The following is a 23866-nucleotide window of genomic DNA, read 5'->3' as shown; positions in this document are numbered from 1 at the left end:
AGACTACTGCGACAGAGACCGAGGGTGATTATCAGCCGGCAAGAGATAGGTCAAGAAGAACTCTGAAACCTCCAGGGAAGCTTCAAGACTATCATGTTTACCCTGAAGACGAAGACATAGCAGGGTTTGCGTATCTAATGGGCGAGGTCACCGATAGAGCAGAGCTAGGAAGTTATAGAGAAGTGATGGAGGGTCCTGATAGTGATAAGTGGACAGAGGCATCAGATGATGAGATGACTTCGTTAAAGAAGAATGGGACATTGGATCTGGTGGATCAAAATAAAGACCAGAAGTCTATAGGCTGCAAGTGGATATTCAATAAGAAAGAAGGTGTTACCAAAGAAGAAGGTCCTAGGTTCAAAGCTAGATTGGTAGCGAAAGGGTATTCTCAGAAGGAGGGTATCGATTACCAGGAGATCTTCTTTCCAGTGGTGAAGTTAGTATCAATTAGAATCATCTTGTCTGCGTTAGTTCATTTTGATATGGAATTGCAGCAATTGGACGTGAAGACCGCATTTCTTCATGGTTATTTGGAGGAGACCATATACATGGATCAACCAGAGGGGTATGAAGACAAAGAGCATCCAAAGAAGGTGTGCTTGCAGAAGCGTTCTTAGTACGGATTGAAATAGTCACCGCGACAGTGGAATCAATGGTTTATCAGTTCATGCTGAAGAATAGCTACGTCAGAAGTGAATTTGACAGCTGTGTGTACTTCAAGGAACTGAAGGATGGAGAATGTGTGTACCTTTTGTTGCACGTTGATGATATTCTCATTGCGTCGAAGAACATGAGACATATATAGGAGTTGAAGATGTTACTAAACTTAGAGTTTGAGATGAAGGATCTTGGAGAAGCCAGGAAAATATTGGGTATGGAGATTCATAGAGATCGAGCAAAGGGAGTCTTGACAGTGTCTCAAGAAGGATATATACTGAAGGTGCTTGGGAATTTCAAAATGGAGCAAGCTAAGGCGGTTAGTACTCCTATGGGTACTCATTTTGCCTTAAGGGCATCTACGGAGGTAGAGCTGCGAGATCAAGCTGAAGCTATGAAAAGTGTTCCTTATCAGAGTGTTGTAGGGAGTTTGATGTACTCCATGACCTGTACATGTCCAGACATGGCCTTTGCAGTGGGTCTTATTTGCAGATACATGAGTAAACCAGTCAAGGAACATTGGCAAGCAGTGAAGTGGTTTCTCAGGTACTTGAGAGGTTCGTTCAAGACTTGGTTAGTGTTCAAAAAGGAAGGAGAGTTTATGGTGCGTGGCTACTGTGATGCGGATTATGCAGGAGATGCTGACAAGCGCAGGTCTACAACATGAATGATCTTCACCGTTGGAGGAAATCCAGTGAGCTGGAGATCTAGTTTACAGAAGATAGTGGCGTTGTCGTCTACAGAATCAGAGTACATAGCTTTATCAAAGGCGTCAAGAGAGGCAGTCTGGTTAAAAGGGTTTATAAATGAGCTTGGTTACAGTCAGGAAGCTATAAGGATCTATTGTGATTCTCAGAGTGCTATTTCATTGTCTAAGAATGCAGTATGTCATGAACAAACGAAGCATATGCAGACGAAATACCATTTTGTTCGAGATTTGATTGCTGATGGTTGGGTTCAAGTGGTGAAGATTGCAACCGAGTACAATCCGGCAGATATTTTCACAAAGGTGTTACATGTTGGCAAGTTCAAAAGAGCTTTGGATTTGCTAAGAGTAACTGAAGGTTGAAGAGTCGAAGAGCATAAGTTATGAAGGCTGGGAGGGTTTTCTCAGGATATGAAGCTAAGCGGGTTTGCTTGGAATAAAGAGAGTTATTGTATTGGTGACAAGGATGAAGTTTAAGGTGGAGCTGATAAGGAACAAAGTGGAGTGTTGAAGTGAGGTGTTCCTAATCAGATTAAGGCTCCGGTTCAATTGAAGTATGCTTCGGTTCAATTGAAGTTGTGGTTGAGCTAAACCATACGAGCACGTGAGTCACGCGTGGAGCTGCACGAAGATAACGGGTTGTTTATATACTCGTATTATTCTCTTGATGTTGTAAGCTGATTGTGATATAACAGTATAGAGAGAGAGATAGAGATAAGATAGAGAGAGAAAGGATGAAGAAGTAGATCGCCATTGTTGTATCTCGAGAGCTCAGTTTGAGTTAAGATCTCTACAGTGCAGTTGCTGGTACCGTCCAGCCCCGACAAGTATAGCGGCTCTTTCTTATTAGAGGAGTGCGGTGAACTCCGGGTGACCAAATTGTGTTTGCGTTCTCTTTCTCTTCTTTATTGTTTTTTTGCTTGTGTCATTGATCGAAATCGTTAGGTTGAAATCAAGCTCGAATCCTAACAAATTGGAATTTATATATACAAAACAATGAGACAACTATCATACATGTATTTGAGTCCAAGAAACCATTACCATTATTATCTTCATTAACGAATAAGATAAATGAAGATAAATACCAACAACAACAAAAAAGGAAGAAAAATGAAAGAAGAAAATAAAATATTTTTTCAAGTGTATTCTGTAGAAGGTTTATTTATGGGATGGGTTGCTTCGTGAAAGGAGTACATTTGAGCAAATGGGAATAACAAGAATGTAAAGAAAATAAATTAATTGTATTATAATGTAATGGCTGTCATTTTCTTAGCCTTTAAATGTGGCTTTTTGTTGATAATAACACGGCATATTTGAGTCTTTTAGAGAAATGTCTTCTCTATTATTGGATATCTACATCAACCATATAATAACCATATAGTTAAAAAGAATATTAGATATGCACCAAACCTAAAGTATATATCCTATTCGCCGTTTCCATTTTAAAACTATATCTTCTTTTGGTATATTTTTTTTTGTTAACATGGAGAATTTCAGATTAAAAAAAAAAAATCAAAATGAAAAGACCACTAAAATAAGAACATTCAGATTTAATTCTCCAACCACTAAACCACTGCTTCTAAATTGTTCGTATTTGGTAATTCAATTGTTAACATTCTGTGTTATATAAATACGTAAAAGAATTACATATATACCTTTTACATGTTCAAATATTATTTTTTCTGTTTTCCAAAAGCCTTCTTTCTAATTAACTTTCTTATAAATTTCAAATGGCGTTTTTACGCAATCGCGTTTCACAATTACGTCTAAATGAAAATTTACTTTTAATTAGTAAAAAATTACTAATATATAGTTTTATTTTAAAGTAGACATAAAATTTAGATATATATGAACAAAGTTACAAAGGTAAACTAAACAACACAAACCGAAAGTACAATCAAACCCTCTACTATACTTTTAAGATCCGCATGGAAATAAAGTTAAAATTTAAAAGAGCTAGGGATCTTGGCTCACTCAACAACATAATAGGGCAATGGATGTTGAATTTCGACTATGGTCCATGCGCTGTTAGTGATTGGTCGGTCGGTCCATATAATTATTGTAATGATGTAAATTGTGTTTTTTTTTTTTACTTCACACACTCATTATCCATTTGATCCCAGTTGGGATGCAAATTGGCTACAGAAGATCACTGCATGTTTACCTTCTCCATTGTTCATTTAATGAAATTTTCTGTCCTACAGATTTTAATTAAATTAAGAAAATACACATTAATGATAAAACATAGGTTTCTGTAAGAGTGCCCACTCTACAAAACTAAATTAAATTCATACTTTATGTAACAAGCAGGACCACTTCTTTTTTTAGTCCTTACAAGACTAGTTAAAACTTTGAAAAGGAGTTGGTTCATACAATCAGAACTTATGGTACTTAAAATAGAACTATTCCCTGACCTTAGATCCTAACAGTTTGCCTGACAGATATATATGCTACATACATATATGCACCTGCTTATAAGCAAATGCACGAACACTGTAATTAATATTTCGAATCAAGTTCGGGTCCTTCAGAATCTAGTGTCTTAAACTTGTTGCATCTCCTTCTTCTTAGCATCCACAAGCATAGCAAGTTGTGCACATTTACTTTTAGCTTCTTCCAGTTCTTTTTCCAAGTTCCTTACCTGTTTAATTTATATCCATGTTAGAACCAATGAAACAAACATATGTTTACCAATGCGAAATCAAACTTACAGTCTGTTCCATTTCAGTCTCCTTCTTTACATATTCCTCGCACCTGTTCAAGACCGAAAACACATTGAAATTGATTGAGATCCTAAGAGTGATATGAAACTGAAATCAGTTAGTTTTTTTTCATTTTAAAATATATACATACTTCATGAAGAGTTGTATGTTCTCTTGGCTTATCTCCTCCACTGACTTGCCAACGTGCTTGTTTCTAGTATCCTGTGAAGATTTGTTTCAGTTTGTTTTTTATCACACTTGTACGATAAAACTAAATGAGATTCACTTACGGTAACTGCAGGTTGAGGAGTAAGTTGCACGGGCTGGAAGTTATTTCTTACACCAGTAGAATTTCTCATATGTGGCGGTGGAGCAGCAACTGTACGGACTGAAGTGGCATTACTTATATTGATTTCGCGTATTATTGGGCCACCTTGAGAAGAAGGGGAAGGAAAAGGATTGAATGTATTGACAGGAGGTGGTTGATCAGGTATCGGTATCCTTTTTGACTTATCTGCAGGCATTTGAGGAGTCCTGTACCCGAAAACGTGGCTGTGGCTACTCCTGTTTTTTTCTCCATAACGAGAAGTGGAATAGTCAAAACAGAGATGTTGCAATTTGTAAAAAATCATAACGGAAAAAATATGGAGAGATGATTGGAAACAAGGCTTTGGAGAGGAGGAAGAAGAGACCAGTAATCGTAGACAATCTTCTTCAACCTCGCTTCCAACCGCTGGAATAAAGAAGACCTCTCAAAATCTTGTTTGTCATGAGCTGGTTCTATGAAGTTAGCTTCAAGAACTCCTGGGGAACAGATTTTGGTTAATGAGTATCACCTCCCAAGTCTTTCACTCAAACGGAACATATTCAATGGAGTTATCAACTAAAATGAATAGATTTACCTACAACACCATTGCCTAAAGCTGACCCGTCCATAGTGACCTTCCAGAATGGCTGTAAGGTGCAAGAGAGATCTCAGTTTATACAATTCATATGGAAATGCAGGGCCCTTAATTGGAAAATATTATAGCAGGCCAATCTATTAATGTTCTATTAAGAGGATTGATTTCCTTGAAAATCGTTAAGTACCATACTTGATACTTACTTTAGTTGCTTCCAAAGATGATTTAGATCATAGAATTGTCTGGTATATAAGAAAGCGTACCCGGATAAGACGGTTTTTGTGATAGACATTGTAACCGCAGACTGGAAGTTTAGGTGCCTCCTTTATAAATCCAACTTTGATTTCAGTGGTAGCCTGTGACAAGAACGCTTAGTAGAGTTTTTCCACCAACCTAAGCCTAAAAATTAGATCAATGTTTGCATAACACATACACAATAGGCAATGGAACATTTGCAAAAAAAAAAAAAACTAGCCAAAGCTCCATGTAACAAAACCAGAGAACGAAAAAATTTAAAAGAAAACAGAGAGAGAGAGAAGAGGATCTATGTTACTTGTTCAATTGTAGCTATCTGGGGCCTGTACTTTATAATTTCAGGATATCTGAATTCATCAGCAATGTTGAACTGCTTCACAGGGATTCCCCGAAGTATAATCTTGAAATTTTTAAACTTTTCCAGATACAACATTGAAGTGTAAGCCTGAGGAAAACGAACAAACAGAGTGAGTCTTCATACATTCTTCGAAATATGATACATTCTTATATAGAAAAGAAGAAGATATTCAGGAAACTACTCTCAGGGAGTAACGTAAGTGGTATGAAATATGAGATCTCCGTTCCAATTCTTTAGCGTGCACCCGTTTTCCATCATGGACACTTTCATCTCGGAGCCGGATGTCCTATACAAAAATCAAAGAAAATAATTTAAATGCCATAAAAGATAAAACTTGTCGTCTACATAGGACCTGGACCTAAGACACCCCTGAGGCCTGAACAGATATCTCATCGAGTACATATTATTTAGAGGAAAAGTGTGTGTTACCTCATCGTCGTCGTCAAAACTCAGCTCATAGATTCCTTCATCATTAAGCCACAAGTTGTAGATAATTATTTTTGTTCCATGCGTTCCAATATCATCAAACTGGTGGACGAAAGACGAATATACACGAATTAATACAACATATAGCATTACGCGGAATCAAAGTTTTCAGAATCAATGTAATATTCATAAGCTGGCTTTCGAAAGAAACAACCTGTTGAAGAAGTTCATCCTTTGTTGAGAATGGAGACCATTTGAGAAGAATGTCAAGGTTGGTAGACCAATCTTCTGAAGATCCATAGATAATTGGTTGTGGCCGCTCCTTGGATATATCAATATCAATCTGTATTGCATATAGAATTTCGCTTGAGAACAGTCTCAAGAATTATTTGTTTCAGGCATGAACAAAAAATCTACAAATGCTGAGGATTTTACCATAGGAACAATGACATCATCTTGACCAGTTCTTCTAAGGAATGTGTAAGACAGAAGGCCGACGCTTTGAGTAGCTTTCCTAAAAAAGGATACAAAAAAGAGTTCAAGCAAGAGCACACGCCAAAGACTCGAGAGTGTATATGCAGCAGATATATATCAATAATACCCTGAACGAGTTGAGCGACTAAAAACAATGGCATCAGCTCCAAGTCTCATGGTACTTGTCTTGAAACCATTTCCATCTACACACAAAAAAGGTGAAACCTCTGCTTAGAGACCTAATCACTTCTACTAACCACCTACCTAACGAGAAGCTTACACTGTCCAATCGTTGTATTAGACTTCTTTGACGAGTAGCCTAAGCTCATGCATTTTCTGATTCCATTGGGATCCATCCCAGCGCCATCATCTTCAATTGGAAAACAAAGAGCGTGTTATTCACACAACGCATCTGACAATCATTCAAAGACAACGTACCTTGGAAAACTAAAGCTGGAGAATTATTCTTCGCAATGTCGATCTTATCGATCTTAACAAAGGTTGCACCGTTTTGTATCTGAGGTAAAAAAGCAGAGTCAAACATTAAACCAATTCACTAAGAAGGTAAAAAGCTAAGATAAGCATTTTAGTATACCTCGTCAACAGCATTGTCAAGTAGTTCAGCTATGGCTGCATTACAATACAAATTAAAAAAAAAAAATGATTACTTTATCTAATTGATTCGATCGGAGTCAAATCTTGACTTTTACCTCCAAAGGCCCATTTGTGTGACGTGGCATTCGAGTGAAGGAACTTGGGATGAACACGAGCATGCTCAAGCATACCTATCAAATTCTCAATTCGATCAAAATACCATAATCGTAGTAGTGCGTGTGTCGAAGTGAATTGTTTACCTGGAGCAGCTTGAGAAACAACGTTCGGTGTCACATAGCTTTCTCCGGCCTTCCAGAAGCTCCGGCACTCTAGGGTTTCCAGTGGAGCCACCGCCGCATTAGCGGTTGTACTCGGAACTTGCGGAGTTTCGATTAGAGACAATCCTCTTCCTCCTCCTCCTCCTCCTCCTCCTACGTCATCTTCGTCGTCACTGACTAGATGCACGACGTCGGCGGCGACTACAGTTTTCGCGTTGGTCGACATCTCCGACGAGGAAGCGACGAACGAATTCAACTCGGCGTCGTTGGACTCGATGCTATTGAAATAAAAATAAAATAAAACAGCGTGATGTCTAACTGTTTTCACATGAGACAACGTGCCGTCGTTAGCAATATGAGAGAGATGGTATAAAATAAAACTCCGTAACGTCTCACCGTCTTCACATGAGACAACGCGTCGTCTTTCTAGATATACAAGAGATGGTCTAGGTTTTAACTTTTAACTATAAGCCAAGCCTTTATCGTGCAGATAATTAGAGCCTTAATGGGCCATAAAGCGTAAATACGTTAAAAGCCCATACCCCAACTATGTACATATCAGTGTTATCGTTGCTGGGAGGTTGCACAACATATTAACATACAATTATACCAAAAGATCTAGATCAAAGTTTGGGTTCTTCGAGTCTTAACGTTTTATCTAAACTTGTTGGAGCTCCATCTTCTTAGCATTGACAAGCAGAGCAAGTAGTGCACATTTACTTTTGGCTTCTTCCAGTTCCTTTTCTAAATTCCTTACCTGTTTCATTAGTAGCCATGTTAGACAGAAACCAATGTAACAAACATATGTTTATACTGCGGAATGAAACTTACCGTCTGCTCCATTTCAGTCTCTTTCTTTGCATATTCCTCGCACCTGTTGAAGAAAGAACATACAGTAGGTGAAACTGACAATTGAGTTACTTTTCCATGGTATGAGTGAATATATACACATACTCCATGAACAGTTGTATGTTCTCTTCGCTTAGCTTATACGCTGTCTCGCCACCAAGGTTGTCTCCAGATTCCTGGGAAGATTTGTTAATTTTCTTTATTTCTCAAACTTGTTAAGAAAATTAAATGAATTTCACTTACAGTAGCTGCAGGTTGAGGATTGAGCTGCACTGGTTGAGGATTAAGCTGCACAGGTTGAAGATTGAGCTGCACTGGTTGAGGATTGGGCTGCACAGGTTGGAAGTTACTTCTTACACCCGTGAAATTTCTCATATGTGGCGGTGGAAGAGCAACTGTACGGCTAGAAGTGCCTTTACTAAGGCTGATTTCACGTATTATCAGACCACCTTGACTAATTTTATCAGAAGGCAAAGGTGGAGGATTGAATGTATCGTCACCAGGCGGTTGATCAGGTGTTTTTGTCCTCTTCGACTTATGTTCACGGCTAGAAGTGCCTTTACTAAGACTGATTTCACGGATTTTCGGACCACCTTGACTAATTTTATCAGAAGGCAAAGGTGGAGGGTTGAATGTATCGTCACCAGGCGGTTGATCAGGTGTTGCTTTCCTCTTCGACTTGTGTGCACGGGAGTCAGGATGGTATCCAACAGCCTCGCTGCAGCATTTCCTGTTTTTCTCCATAATAAAGAAGAAAGGAAGAATAATCAAACAAGGATATTGCAATCTGGAATCAAAATAACATGAGATGATTGGAGCAAGGATTTAAAGAGGAGGAAGAAGAGACCAGTAATCTAGTGTAATCTTTTTCAACCTCGCCTCCAGCCGCTGGAACAGAGAAGACCTCTCAAAATCTTGCTTATCGTGAGCGGGTTCTATGAAGTTTGCTTCAAGAACTCCTGGATAAGAGATTTTGGTTTAATGAGTCTCTCCCACGAGGTCTTTCCCACAAAACAAAGCGTACTCTATGGAGTGTTCATCAAGGAAATGATAACTATACCGACAACACCGTTTCCGCTAGTCGAACCGCTCAGAGTGACCCTCCAGAAAGGCTGTAAATGGTGCAAGGGGATCTCACTTAATCAAACCATATACAAAAGCGGAAGCTAACAAATTCACGCCATCTGCTACATCAAAACGTACCATGATGAGACGGTTTTTGTGATAGACATTGAAACCACATACTGGAAGTTTAGGTGCCTCCTTGACGAATCCAACTTTAATTTCAGTGACAGCCTGTAACAAGGAACCTTAATGTTTTTTTTTTCTCTCACAGTTTAATGGAGACAAAGCCGAAACTCCATGCATGAAATGAAATCAGTGAGTAGATAGAAAGAAAGAGAAGAAGGAAGAGTCTTAGTTAGTATTACATATTCCACTGCAGCTGCATGGGGTTTGTACATTATAGTCTCAGGATATCTGAGTTCATCAGCAATGTTGAATTGCTCCACAGGGATTCCCCGAAGAATAATTTTGAAGTTTTTGAACTTTTTGAGATACAACATGGATATGTAAGCCTAAGGATAAAGAAACCAAGTCAGCTTTCAAACATCTATGCAACAGGAACAAAAAAAACAATAAGAGGATATTCAGAAGAATTACCTTTAGAGAATGTCGGAAACGGTATGAGATATGGGATCTTAGTTCTAATGTCACAGCGACAACCCCTTTCCTTACCAGGGCATTTTCATCTCGGAGCCGTATGTCCTATTACACCAAGTATAAAAGAAGAAATATTAAATACATTTAACACCCCAACTTTGCAATCCCTGAAAGAAAGTGCAAGTACCTCATCTTCGTCGTCAAAACTCAGTTCATATACTCCTTCATCATTAAGCCACAAGTTGTATATCATTACTTTCGTTCCATGTGTCCCAATATCCTCGAACTGGTAGGTGAAAAATGGAAATAAGCGAATTAATAAATGAACCACATTAAATATACACGCTGAACCAGAGTCTTCAGAAGAAACAACCTGCTGCAAAAGTTCATCCTCTGTTGAAAACGGAGACCACTTGAGAAGAATGTCAAGGTTGGCAAACCAATCTTCGGAAGTGCCATAAATAATTGGTTGGGGCAGGTCACTGGATATATCAATATCTATCTGCGTTGCAGATACAATAACATCAACTGAGATCAAACTGCAGTAGTTCCACCTTTTGTAGTGAACTACTTATTTCAGGCATGAAAACAAAAAGCTACATATGCAGAGGATTTTACCATAGGAACAATCACATCATCCTGACCAGTTCTCCTAAGGAATGTGTAAGACAGAAGGCCGATGCTCTGGGTTGATTTTCTAAAACAGAGAATATAAAAGTATGAAAAGATTAAAAAACAAGAGCATACACCAAATTCCAAAGAGATATATCAAATACCCTCCACGAGTTGAGCGAGTGAAAACGATGGCATCAGCTCCGAGTCTCATAGTACTTGTCTTGAAACCATTTCCATCTGTACACAAGAGTGGAAGGAAGGAACTATGGTTAGAGACCTGAAATTTAATAACCACATAACAAGAAACAATCTTTTTCACAAATTTATAAAAAAACTTAACACTGTCCAATCGTTGTATTAGACTTCTTCGATGAGTAGCCTAAGCTCATGCATTTTCTGATCCCATCAGGATCCATCCCGGCTCCATCATCTTCAAATGATACATAATGTCACTAACAACATCCAGCAAAAGCATCACACAATTCACTCAAAAGGCTCTAATGTACCTTGGAAAATCAAAGCTGGTGAGTTATCTTTAGCAATGTCAATCTTATCTATCTTGACATAAGTAGCACCGTTCTGTATCTGAGGAAGAATCAATGAACAAAAGCAATGCCATAAGATAGAACTCACTCACACTGAACAAAATAGAAGCAATTACCTCATCAACAGCATTATCAAGTAGCTCAGCGATTGCTGCAAAACACAATACCAAAACAAAATATCATCACGAGTTTTATTTAGTTGATCGATCATCTTGCGTCTTAGCTTTTACCTCCAAAGGCCCATTTGTGTGACGTGGCATTCGAGTGAAGGAACTTGGGATGAACACGAGCATGCTCAAGCATACCTGGAGCTGTAGGAGTAACAGCTTTCGGAATCACAAAGTTATCTCCGGCTTTCCAGAAGCTCCGGCATTCTAGGGTTTCTCGACGAGTCACCGTCGTATCGGCGATCGTACTTGGAACTTGACGATTCTCCATCAGTGACGCCGATCTCCTCCGAAACGCTCCTCCTCCTCCTCCTCGTCGTACGACTCCGATGTCTTCGTCGTCACTGTCACTGAGAAGTACAACGTCAGCGACTGTACGTTTCGCCATATGATTGCATTACCGCGTACGAGTGATTTCGAAACGGGTTTATGGAAATTGAACTTGGGTTTGCCCCGACCCGCTTTAGAAAAAGAAAAGGAAAGTGTCTGTTGTTTCACTATTTTTCAACGAGAGAGCGCGTTGTTTTATATTAGATTAAACTAGAGGCGGTTTAAGCGTTAAATATGGAAACAGCAAGGCGTGTTGTTATTGATGATTTTTTTTAGACAGAAGTGTATTTTTGAATACTATTTGATGATATTATCAGTAGTTGTCCATATTTTGAATATTCACGTATCAGATGATTTATTTTATCCTTTGATTATAATTCAGCAATGTGATTTTTTGTATGTGTATAAGACTATAGAGATAATAGAGCAAATTGTTATGTTCATAACCCAATACAAATTTTAACTTAAAATTTAAAAGATAACTATTTACTCACAAAAAAAATCTATGTAAATTGATTCAATGATAAATCAATAAATTTGGAAAGAAACCATAATCCATGATGACAAAAAAAAACATAATCCAAACAGAAAATAAAATAAGAGAAAAAAAAATAAAACAAATTACTTAAAATCTTAATCCTTAAATCAAATCAGAAAACAAATTACTTAAACATTATTGGAAAGTTTAGGATGGAGATACATGTTATACATCATGACGAAATCAGCGGGAAGATCATCTTCGTTCATATGGCATGGTGAATAGCATGAGTCTTGTTCTTAATCTCCAGAAGAGTATGACCGAAACTTGCTTTCTTATACGTGGAATAACTTGGTTGCGAGTCAGTGAAACTGCATAAAAATAACAATGAACAAATTATGTTCGTAAAATCAAGCTCATAGTTTATTCAAAAATAATATTCAATCTCTTTGTGTATTCAATTTGTGAATTGAAGTGATTTGGAATGATTTGATTTTTAATGAGTTTTTACATGATATTAGGTGAATTTGAAAATTTTATATGATTTTTATTAGTGTTATTGGTTTATATATTTTGATTGATTTAGAAATTCATATAATATTTACAAATCCAAGTAAAATATACAATTTTTTTAAAAAAATCGGATTAGTATTTATAAATTCGGAAATTTTTCTTCGGATTTGAATTTTTGTATTTTTAACAAAGAAATCTATACAATCCATTCAAAACCATTATGATATTAAATATATTAATTAATTCGTATGATTGAATAACACTTGATTCGAATTAAAATTTGTCACAAAACCAATAATATTTGATTTCAATACAGATTTTAAAATAACAATAGATCTAGTTTAAATTTTCAAATCAATTAAAATACACCAACCAATAACTCCCACAAAGTCATTCTAAATTTTATTTAAAACCATATGATTTGGATTTTTATTTATATTACTAAAAACTGCACTTAAAACTCTACGAACACTTAAACCGTTTAAAATCCACAACTTGATTTTTTAATGACAATAAATTTAAGAGTGTTTTATGAAATGACAATTTGAATAACACTAGATTTTAAAATGTTTTTTAATTCGAGTTTGAATTACAATAGATTTTTGTCATTTTAATACAAGAATACACTAGTTTATTTTTGGTGAGCCTTTTATATATTGACAGATTATCAAGAATTACTTAACAAATTTTAGAGAAAAATCTTATTAACGAAAGTAAAAAGAACTAGATTAAAAAAAATGAAACAACAAGATTGGAAACAAATGGGTCACACAATACTCAATACTATCTCCTTTCTCCTAACATGAACTTTCATTTGTTACAAAGACAAAACTCAAAACCAAACATTAAACCAACTCCATTCAAACCCAACAACTCCGGTCTCCATAACCGGTAAAATGGTCAGTGGTGACCGGTGAGCCGAACGTTTTTTGATAAGACCCGGAATTGCCCGAGACCCATCACAACTCTACAGACTCTTCTTTTTTACCTAACTGAAAACTACTCTAAACCAACAAAGTCTTCTGTTCAAACTAAACACACACATGCACACACATTTCAACACAGATTACACTTTCTTTTCTTCCCCTCTCTCTCTCTCTCTCTCGGTATAGTTTGGTTATACATTTTGTAGTCAAAGAGCTCAATGATCATCTTTTCAAGGCTTCCAGCTAGTTATAGATGTCTCAGGGGAACAAACAGCTTCAACAGTCAACCGTTTCAACACATTCGGACACGGATCTTTCCCAAAGTTACTGTTGGATATCGTCACTGCACATCTCGCTTTCCCTACACACTTCTGCACACAACAAAAACACACTAAAGGTCATTAAAAGAACAAAAGAGTGTGACTGCAGTTTTATCTAAGTAAAGATTCTTTTATCATCTTTTACCCTCTCTAAGATAGCGTACGAGGTATCTGCGTGACACTCTCCCTGTTGGTAACTCCCGCATTTTCCCAAAGGAGTCCCAAAGCTCGCAAACTTAATAGCTGAGATAGCTTGACCAGGACTACATTTCAAATGAACTTTGGGTCTACGAAACGTTTGTCCTTTCCCATAGCTTTCTATCTGCCAGTTCTTGATATTGGGATGGTACTCAGAGACTTCAGCGCAGACTCCAGAGACCGATCTTTTGACCAGAGAAACAGCTGATGGGTTTCCTCCAAGCTCCTCGAATATCACCAAGAGGTTTTGGCTCGGTTTTAGCCATGATCTCGGCACGTGGTAGTATCTTTGCGTAGGCTGACCACAGCCGGATAGGCACTTGTTCGGTTTGTATGTTCCTGTGTAGCTGCAATGACCACAGTCACCGGTGGCGAACGCTGTCCAGTATCTCCCAATGCTCTCTCCGTTCACCCATATCTGACCTTTTCCCATTCCTTCCATGTCTAAAGCAAGCGGCTCGTTGCCTTCAGGTGCATCAAAGTAAGCCTGAAGAAAAATTATTTACTCATTAGTACAGATTCTAAAAATAGGAAGAAGCTTTATAGAGTTGTGTTTGGTTCAAATCGAAAAACCTTGTGCCATGTCAAAGGCTGAGGCTTTTGTACAATTAAGGACACATCCATCCACCCATTAGAGGGAGTGTTGGTTGGATAAGCAAGATTCATAGCTTCTCCTTTCAACCCCACCTGATGAAAACAGAGTTATACAACTGAACGTTGAAACCAAGAGAGAGTAGAATCACTTGGGACTGATAGAACACCTGGTAAGTCCATTTTTGCCATGATAAATCACGTTTCCCTTGAGACAGCCCGTGCAGAGCCACTGGTCCCAAGATTCCAGTGTTCCATGACTCAAAGTGTCCACCCACATTCTTCAAAGTTGAGAAATAGAATGGATCAGGATAAGATATGCACAAAGAAAAAACAACTTAAGCAGCGTATAAGAGTAAGAGAATACTAACTGGCAATCCAACAGCAACACTCAGCAAAGCGATTCTGTTAGTTCCAGAATGTAGATTGATCTTTCCCCTATAAGTGAATCTCCTGTTTTGCCTTGTTCCAAAGGCAGAACCTGTGAATTTATATATATATTAGTTTTTGCATATCAAAAACTCTCTAAATGAAAGTTGATGAGGTAAAACCATATACCTGAAAGCTGTCCATTGACAAATATATGCACGGCATGGCCTGTGGACTGGATAATGAGAGTTGGCAGCTCTCCTCCATGCAGGAATGATTCAGTTGAACCAATATCAACACTACATTACAAAATTCAAAATGTTTGGTTTAGCAAAGTTCTGAGAATCATATTGAGGCTATGAAAATGTTTTTTTTTTGTTCTTTATTTACCTGGTCATGTACCAAAGATAATCGCTAGTGTCACGGGTGACATTGATCTGCTCCAAGAGCCCTTGAGTGGTGAATGTGGAGCTGTCATCTAGAGAAGAAAGATCTTCCAAGTAACTTTGCCACTGGAAGTTCGGTGTGCTTGTCGGCAACATTTCCATCTGTGATGTTTGAACTCCAACCTGAAACCAATCAAGAGAGATCCACAATGTTTTAGAAACATTCCCAAGCATAAGTTATGATGAAAAATCATATACACTTACCTTTGCAGTATTGAAGACAGCGTTTCTGCAGTCAGGAAGAATGCTGATGGACCAAGGAGGCAAGTTATAATGAACGTTGTTGAACAATACTCTTGCTGCTGATTCTGTGTCATAGTTTGCGAGGAAAGCTGAACAATCTCCTGATTCTGAAGAGTATACATGAGCCTGGGGAAAATAAATTAAAAATCAAAAGAAGTTTCCACAGCCAAACCAAACCATAACTAACAAACTAAATCCATTAAAACCTGTTGCTTGTTTCCTAGAGATGTAACAACAGGATCAGTTGAAACCAAAGCTTTTTCACACATCTTGATAGCTCTGTGGAGCTCCTTTAGATGACCATACTTAGGCTCCCTGATTAAACCTATTTAACATTTAACAATAACTCAATTAGTACATAAAGCAATGATTATGAGGAATTATTTTATTAGTTTCATGCCGTTTTACCATATTCGTCAATGGGAGCATCATAGTCATAGCTGGTAGTGACAAATGGACCTCCAGCTGTTCTTCCAAAGTTAGTTCCACCATGATACTGTTACAAAGAAAGATTGCCTTTAGGAAACCATATCTTATAACTGAGGGTTAATCAAGTGGTTTAATTGTATAATATACCATGTAATAGTTAACAAAGGATCCTCCTTTTTGTATGAAACGTGCAACAGCAAACGCCAGATCCTGAACTGGTCTATGGTGCATTGGCCCACCGAACTCAGTGAACCTTAAGATGCCATCAGTTCAAAGAAAATAAGAAAATTATCAATTTGAAAATGATTAGTCCATGTAAGTGAATGAATATATATGTACCAGCCACTCCACGCCTCTGTCCATATTAATGGCTTGTATGGCTTGTTGGGAGCAAATGAATGACAGTAGAAACCGTTGCATGTGTTTATCTGTCACCAAATATCAATGTGTCAATACCAAAGCAACATAGTAAGTTATCACTACGCTTATGTGATCAAGAAACTAACCACAGGGTCAGGGGCATCGTCTTCTTTGCACATGACCCATGGGACACCAGTCTCAGTTGCTATAGCCATTTTAGCAGCCCATGTCATGTAGTTGTGACCTTCTGCTCCTAATAACTGCCCTTGTCTTCCATACTCATTCTCAATCTACATTCATATTAAAAAAAAGAGGACACCTTTCTAAATTAAATCACTTTGATCCTAGAAAAGAAACATAACTGCATGATCACACTAATCACAGTATTAATCAGTTCCATTGAAGTATTAACCTGAGAAAGGATGATGGGACCACCCTGGGACTCATACAAGTTCTCACTCTTCATCAGCTCAACTATTCTCTCTGTGAATCCTTGCATAGCTCTCTGCAACGTTACCCAAAAAAAGAACATTTAATATCACAAGTCTCCTAGCTTTTAATAAACTGGCAAAATGAATAAATTTAACTCATATAAGAGACCTTGAAAGGCTCGTTATCTGTTCTGAAGCTGATTCTAGGAACATACTTCAGCCAAACAGGGAATCCTCTGGTCATTCCCAAAAACAACAACTTTAGAGTTGAGGCAACTGAATCTGAAGAAACAAGACAAAAGGTCACAAGAACTATGGTAGTTACCCGAAGTTCCACTCAGCACAAACATAAGGCCCAATCCGAAGATGAGCATATAGTCCAGCTTTGTGTATCGTCTTCACGAATCTCACCAAATCATTTCTCCCTTCCAAATCATACTGAAAAGGAACAAGTAACTGTCAAAAAGACAGAACATAATGTAGAACTGAAGACAAAACAAAAAAGAAAGTTACTTTGCCAGGAGAAGGCTCATGGAGATTCCAGAAGACATAAGTCTCAATCACATCAACGCCTCCATCTTTCGCCTTCTGAATCAAACCTTCCCACATCTAACAACAACAAAGTTCACAACTTTAAAACACCCTTTGATGAAATGAACGAAACAGAGAGTCAAAGTTTGGATTTTTCTTTAAACCCACCAAGAAAAAATTAAAAAAAAGTTTAAGACTTTATCCAAAATCTTACATCAGGTGTGCTTCGAGGGTAATGTATGGAGCCAGAGAAGAGGATTCGTCTCTGCCCATTGATGAGAAGTGCTTTACGGTCATAGGTAACGCCGCATTGAACAAACCCAACGCCTAGAATCAAAAACCCTAAGCAGAGCCAGAGAATCAGCCGTGGAGCAGTATCACCAGTCCCCATTCTCAGCACTAAGCTTCTTTCAAGAGAGGAGAACAAGGAGAAGAACACTTCTGGGGTTTAAGGAGAGAGAGAGAGAGAAGTAAAGAGGAAGAAGACGAAGGAGAAGGAAGAGAGGACGAAGGGGTTTTATTGCACTTCACAAGGGTCTATTGGCATCACCATTACGTGGGCTACCGACGCTTTCCCACCATTTTTTAAGCCTTTATTTATTTGTTTTATTAACATAAAAATTAAAAATAAGATAACAAAAAAGTAAAATAAATGGGATATAACAAGCAAATAAAGAAGTTTTTGTGATTATGATATTGGAGAAAAAGGAAAAAAAAAAAGAGTCACGTTGATTGATATAAAGCAGCTAATCACGCTAGACTTTTTCTTCATTTCTATAATTTTTTGTATTCCTTAGGTTAATATAATAATAATAATATATAAATGTGAATATTGTTGTGGGTTTGATTTCTTGATCTTTTAGATGTTGTTAGTTTGATTTAAGGATAACAATTAGAGTACGGAAAGTACTTTAGTTTAGGTAGTGAAGAAGTGTTTATATTGATTTAGTCGTCGAAATGGATTCACATCGTACATGTGTCTTCCACTTACATTTCACAGTGTGTACCTGTCATTTACAGCTTTGGGCATGATAAATTCACCATTTAACATTGTTCCAAATTTGATTTTGTAGTTTTGTAGCGTCTGTATATTATGGACTTTTCTTCTGCTTTTGTCGTGTCTGAATAAATGTGTAGTTTTTATCTGGAAAAATGGTTATATACACCAGTTAAACATGTTTTTAAGTTGTTCAGATTTGAGTATGAGGAGGACATGTTCTTGTTTAATATATGGTTCGTCCAAGTATTTTTTTTTTAATGAAAAAAGTATAGGTGAACTTAACGAGTTTATGAACATATCAATTATCAAGTGTATGTTGGTTTTTCTAAGTACAGACAGTTTAAACTTTTTAATAATAATATTATTTTTTTTGCATATTGTGCAAGCTTGTTTCGTCTGTAAACTTCCTTGAAGATTACTAGTTAGATCTCTTGGGTTCTTGGATCTGGTGAGAGTTCAAATCCATCAGTCCACTTGAGATTTAACTAAGAGATGCTTCCTTAATCAAGGGTTTATCAGTAAGACAGTAAGTAACTCTGAAAAATAACTTTATTTAAATCACTAAAACATGTGAATGTGCTGCTCTCTTGCAATGGATGGTTGATATTCCAGTTTTACACCCCCAAAATATCATTTTACGCTAGTACCACCCACCGACACCGACAAGCAGTCTTGCGTTAATGTGTTTAACTCGTGATTTCATAGTTCGAATAGGGATATATGCGGAACTTATTTAAAGTTGGATCAATAGAACCCTCCAAGAACGTACGGTCCGACATACAACTTTCACTTAAGCAAACTCTTTTGTATATTCCAAAAACAAAATTTTCATATATTATATAGTTTTTGAGTTTGGTCAGATTTGTAATCAGATGTGATTCGATAGAATCAACCAGCTTTTCTTATTGTCGGGGGAAAAAACTAAATTTTATTATGAGATTGTTGATTTTTTAATAGTATTGGTTACTAGTTAGTAGTTTTCTTTTATCATAATGCGACAAATGGCTAGCGACTAGAAGAAATTTCAATTTGTACGAATTTATTAGTGGACCTAAGCGGTCAAAACAAAGTCTGAGCTTAACTAATGATTTATCTAAATTTAATTTTATTTAATCAAATACTGTAAATATTACTGTCCAGATTTCCAGCTTTGGTTGTGTCCCCACGGGATAATTATTAATAAAAATTTGGAGAGATTAAGGATTTATGTTAAACCCTAGATTAGATTAAGGCTTGGACGGCGTGAAGTGCGGAGAGAAGACGGAAAAAGGAGGGGATAAAAAGAGTGGGCCAAACCGGCACGCAGTCGCATTACGCTTTGCCTAAACTATACGGCAGGCCCACTTCATTGCTGCAGACCCATATATTGTCTCTCTACTCTTTTTGTGTTTCAATTTTGATTAGGTTTATGTTTAATCCATTGCTTTTTATTGTGCAACAACAATTGGAATTTTATATAAATAAATAGATATAATCTCGTATATATATATATATATATATATATATAATATAGGCTGATCCGGTCGGCTCCGAGAAAAACACACTTAATATTACAGAGTGAATTAGTCCCAAAAACGTATCACGCTGCATGACCCGAGTATGAAACAATTTCCGACTAATGCCAGAGATAGACCGATAATCTGTTACGATTCACCATGTAAATCACTTGGGTCAAATCCTAAAACCAGACTAGTCAAGTAGTGATAATTTAATTAAAAAAGAATCAAACTCATGACTAATGTCGATACACACCAAACTCCAAGATCGTCATTCATGAGTAACTTAATCAATGGCAATTTAAATCATTTTTTATCTAGGTGAGCATGTAGTGAACTAGTGATGGTATGTTGAATTAAATTTACACTCATTGTGTCAAACACTCATTAAAATATGGTTTTTGATGACATATTATACTATTTATTGTGCCATGTTTAGGTTTTCAAAGTAAGGTTATTCAATCATAATATCATGTTTTATGTTGAGTGGTGGTTGAATTTCGGTTAGAGAATTACCAACCCTAGCAATTGACATTTTAACAAGGGATAAAACATAAACCTCGAGAACTTTGTTTCATAACATTTCCAATATTAAAATGATTAACTATCTCACCACTCTTACTTATATGTTTGGTAAATACCATATTGAAAAGAAAATAACAAAAGCAATTTAGTAATTACAAGTAAAAACTCGGATGTCGGTTTGTTTAGGTGTAGGAGGATGTGCTTTAAGGTCCTACCCTACCTTTTGTGGTTCTGTCATCTGTGAACGGAGACGAACTCGCTGGCACGTGGGAAAAGCTTCGGTGCACGTGTCTCACGTGAGTTCTTGTTTTTTTTCTTACCAGTTATGAAAAATGAACCATCTCTCATTGGCTTTGAACCTTCGTGAAACCACAAGATTCCTCACTCCGTTAGTGGGACTCCATTACTCTGAGCTGTTATTTTCTCATGCTACGATATAGTATATGTATTGTTTTTTTGTTAGAAAGAGACTAATCTCACACGCCTCTCACCAAATTAAGATTCGTCTGTCGGAGGTTCCGATCCTTCGCTTGTTCCCAAGACAAATAAAGTTAATTTTCATTCTTGTACGTTGTAACATCTTACCTATGTAATGCTAGATTTACATCCTCCATATCTTGAAGCATCACCTTTATTATCCTTAGATAAATACACAATGTTGTGTTGTTGTATATTTCATTTACAACAATATATATAAATATATTCTATACACTTGTAAAGTTTTCACTAACGCAGTAGGAAAAAAAAACTTATAATTACTGACGTCGAGGGTAAAGAGGAATCTAGGTCGGATCCTGACACTTGATATGGCGCCACGTTAATCGTTCGTGTTAATCGTTCGTTAGCCTTCACACCTTTGACTCTTCGTTGCGATCCTTTTCATGTCACTTTTTCGTTTATGTAACTTTCTGGTTGCTTTAAACCTTTTTTTTTTTCTTATCCAACTTTTCCACTACATAAAGAAAAAAAACTTTAAACCAACACAAACTCAGCCCTTTACAACATTATGGAAGAACAGGAATTATTAATCATGAATTTTAAACATAATAATTACTTAGCATATGAGACATGTTGTAAATTACTAATCCTAATTACCGTTACCAAAGAATCTACCGTTGTTGTCCGTTGAGCTCATCATCTCGAACAAATGATTAAGTTCTACTGTTGTTAATTGAAACTAAGCTTTTTTATAACGAACCTGTCGTTGAATTATAATCTTCCGATCTTGCATTAAATATACATATATATTCGTTATAAATACTACCACAACAACATTTACGGACCACTAGCTAGTACATGCAAAATAAGGAAACCGATATGTAAACTTGATGGAGATATTTTTGAATGGAGCTAGTAAATTTACAATGTTACCACACATTGCTTCACAAAGAAGAATTCATCATCTAGTACTTCACATGTTTTGGAGTCAATAATTAGATATATACCCCCACAGCCACCAAAGGAGTCATTTGTGTCTTATGGAAAACACTACATTAAATGTTGATAGTGTCATGAGTCATGACAGTAGTACCACTCAAATCTGGGAATGCAAAACCATTTGCATAAAAAGTACTTACTTCAAGACTAATTGAAGCTACAATGTTTCTTTGGTCATGGCAATGTGTATGCGGCTCGATTAGTCTGTGAAACCTAAAATATTTTAGTAAATCATTTATCGCCTCTTTTACGAAGTCCCCGCACAAAACATTATTTAGGGGAAAAACACAATTAGTGGTATGCTATAATAATACTTGCACCAACAGATTGGTAATTCATCTTTGCTAGACAAGGCTTTGCATGAAATGATGTAATAACGGTCATTAAGGAGACTTGTGTTTATGAGCTTAGTGGAGTCATTATTATACCGCACATTATATAATTTAACGGAATATTAGAAGCCATTATATATATTATTATATTTTCGCCTGTGATTCCGTAATTAAACATATACAATTATTTAACATTATCTCTAACATTTGTTGTTTGGCCATGAGAAAAAAATGATACTCACGGACCATGCCGTTGAACATAGCAATCAAGACCGATGGTCTAATTGACTATGCAAAGAGACATACATAAGCACGTAGCAATAATAGCATTTTTATCTATCTATGTTCATACAGAGATATGTTAATTTAAAGTCACTAACATTACTCGATTAGTTGATTTAACAAATGCGATTTGCTTAGTATATATTTAATCCTCCACTAAACTTGTCTCGTCTCGTCTCCTTTTTATTATGTTGAATTGTTGAGATAACACTACTAAATATACATTGATGGAATTATTTAACCTCGGTATTCAAAGTTATGTAGTGATCAGTGCGTCCTGTGTGTACAAATATATATGTTTAACCTTTATTTTCGTTTCTAAAGAAAACTATTTTACTTATGCAGGCTAACCCTCTATATATATGTTTGACGTCAAAAAGAAAATAATAATTCTGGCAAAAATAGACAAAAGGAAAGTTAAACTCTGTATATAAAACGAAATGCATCGTAACTTTCATTGTGTTAAACATAGCGAAATAATTAATTTCTCTCTTGATCCATCATAACTCGCAAGCAATAAAATGTAAGACTTCGAAGTGAAAAATGGTTAGAAATAGATGTGGGCAAAGCAACCATGGGCCGAATGTAAGCCCACCACAAAATCAAAATTCATGCTAATCAGTATTTTTTTCCTTTTGGTCATCAACATCTTTGGGTAAATTATGGATCCCCTTTACTATATTTGCGAAGTATTTTACCACATGTCATTTATACAATCAATTTCACAAAACAAATATGATATGACTACTGAAATTGATGACATGACTTCCGAAAAAATATGACATGGATAATTTCATTTAGTGTTGATTTATATTTTGACAAACTTATTAAAATATGGTAATAATTCATATATTACATTTAATATTGATATTTCTTTTTGGTAAAATTTTTTAAAATATGGTAATAACTCATACATTATCTATAAAATAAATATATTCATATATAACATTTTAAATTTCGAAATATTATTATTTTTGTATAATTATACAATTTGTATTACTAAAGCTTTCAAAAACTTCTACAATTTTTTAAAATTTAAATATTTAATCATAAGATCATTAGTTTCTTATATATCTACAAATTTTATAAATATTGTTTAGGCTAAATTTTTGATAATTATACAATTTTATATTATTTTTATACAAACACCCTTGGTGACATGTTTAAATGATTGGTTCTAAATATTTTTTTCTACGTGGCATGCTTAAAAAGGTTTCAAATTAGTTCCTTTTATCCCCTAGACTATATTTGCGAAGTGATTTTGCCACATGTCATTTTTACAATCAATTTCCCAAAACAAATATGACATGGCTACTGAAATTGATGACATGACTTCCGAAAAAATATGACATGGATAATTTCATTTAGTGTTGATTTATATTTTTGGCAAACTTATTAGAATATGGTAATAATTCATATATTACATTTAATATTGATAT

General features: G+C 36.2%; 2 protein-coding genes across 5 annotated transcripts; both read right to left on the bottom strand.

Annotated features, from left to right (window-relative positions):
• Positions 1-3633: 3633 nt before the first annotated feature.
• Positions 3634-11583, bottom strand: LOC106310930 (MORC family CW-type zinc finger protein 3-like). Of its 3 annotated transcripts, none has more exons than XM_013748168.1 (18): positions 11329-11578; positions 7191-7265; positions 7076-7110; positions 6919-6997; positions 6761-6850; positions 6608-6683; positions 6442-6520; positions 6221-6349; positions 6010-6108; positions 5762-5866; positions 5521-5667; positions 5231-5323; positions 4968-5019; positions 4758-4869; positions 4356-4629; positions 4217-4287; positions 4075-4117; positions 3634-4004 (listed from the first exon to the last, which is right to left on the bottom strand). In XM_013748168.1, exons 1-18 carry the CDS (start codon positions 11576-11578, stop codon positions 3906-3908), a joined length of 1908 nt encoding a protein of 635 aa, XP_013603622.1. In that variant the 3' UTR covers positions 3634-3905. The 3 variants fall into 3 exon arrangements, with proteins under 3 accessions (XP_013603622.1, XP_013603627.1, XP_013603612.1); XM_013748173.1 differs by lacking the exon at positions 11329-11578 and adding an exon at positions 7335-7639; XM_013748158.1 differs by lacking the exons at positions 3634-4004; positions 4075-4117; positions 4217-4287; ... (12 more) ...; positions 7076-7110; positions 7191-7265 and adding exons at positions 7861-8109; positions 8184-8226; positions 8307-8377; ... (11 more) ...; positions 10985-11063; positions 11140-11174 and having other exon boundaries at positions 11254-11583.
• Positions 11584-13285: 1702 nt separating this feature from the next.
• Positions 13286-17857, bottom strand: LOC106307265 (beta-galactosidase 3). Of its 2 annotated transcripts, none has more exons than XM_013744179.1 (18): positions 17570-17857; positions 17338-17433; positions 17150-17262; positions 16994-17060; positions 16806-16898; positions 16540-16683; positions 16373-16461; positions 16181-16286; positions 16013-16100; positions 15811-15929; positions 15566-15730; positions 15306-15484; positions 15105-15214; positions 14918-15027; positions 14717-14827; positions 14529-14642; positions 13903-14442; positions 13286-13805 (listed from the first exon to the last, which is right to left on the bottom strand). In XM_013744179.1, exons 1-18 carry the CDS (start codon positions 17744-17746, stop codon positions 13668-13670), a joined length of 2559 nt encoding a protein of 852 aa, XP_013599633.1. In that variant the 5' UTR covers positions 17747-17857; the 3' UTR covers positions 13286-13667. The 2 variants fall into 2 exon arrangements, with proteins under 2 accessions (XP_013599633.1, XP_013599624.1); XM_013744170.1 differs by having other exon boundaries at positions 13286-13808; positions 17570-17856.
• Positions 17858-23866: the final 6009 nt, after the last annotated feature.

Source organism: Brassica oleracea, chromosome C1 (genome assembly GCF_000695525.1).
Source record: "Brassica oleracea var. oleracea cultivar TO1000 chromosome C1, BOL, whole genome shotgun sequence".
Taxonomy (NCBI): Eukaryota; Viridiplantae; Streptophyta; class Magnoliopsida; order Brassicales; family Brassicaceae; genus Brassica; species Brassica oleracea.
Note: the sequence above shows the minus strand (reverse complement) of the source record. Positions and strands in the feature narration are given on the sequence as shown.

Coding starts and splice junctions, on each gene's coding strand:
- LOC106310930 (XM_013748158.1), bottom strand. CDS start 11,578: ATGGCGAAACGTACAGTCGCTGACGTTGTACTTCTCAGTGACAGTGAC. Junction 9,779..9,863: donor GTTTCCGACATTCTCTAAAG/GTAATTCTTCTG, acceptor CTTTATCCTTAG/GCTTACATATCCATGTTGTA. Junction 9,498..9,631: donor ATGCAGCTGCAGTGGAATAT/GTAATACTAACT, acceptor TCCTTGTTACAG/GCTGTCACTGAAATTAAAGT.
- LOC106307265 (XM_013744170.1), bottom strand. CDS start 17,746: ATGGGGACTGGTGATACTGCTCCACGGCTGATTCTCTGGCTCTGCTTA. Junction 16,684..16,805: donor GTCCCATCATCCTTTCTCAG/GTTAATACTTCA, acceptor ATATGAATGTAG/ATTGAGAATGAGTATGGAAG. Junction 16,101..16,180: donor CCTTTGTTAACTATTACATG/GTATATTATACA, acceptor TCTTTGTAACAG/TATCATGGTGGAACTAACTT.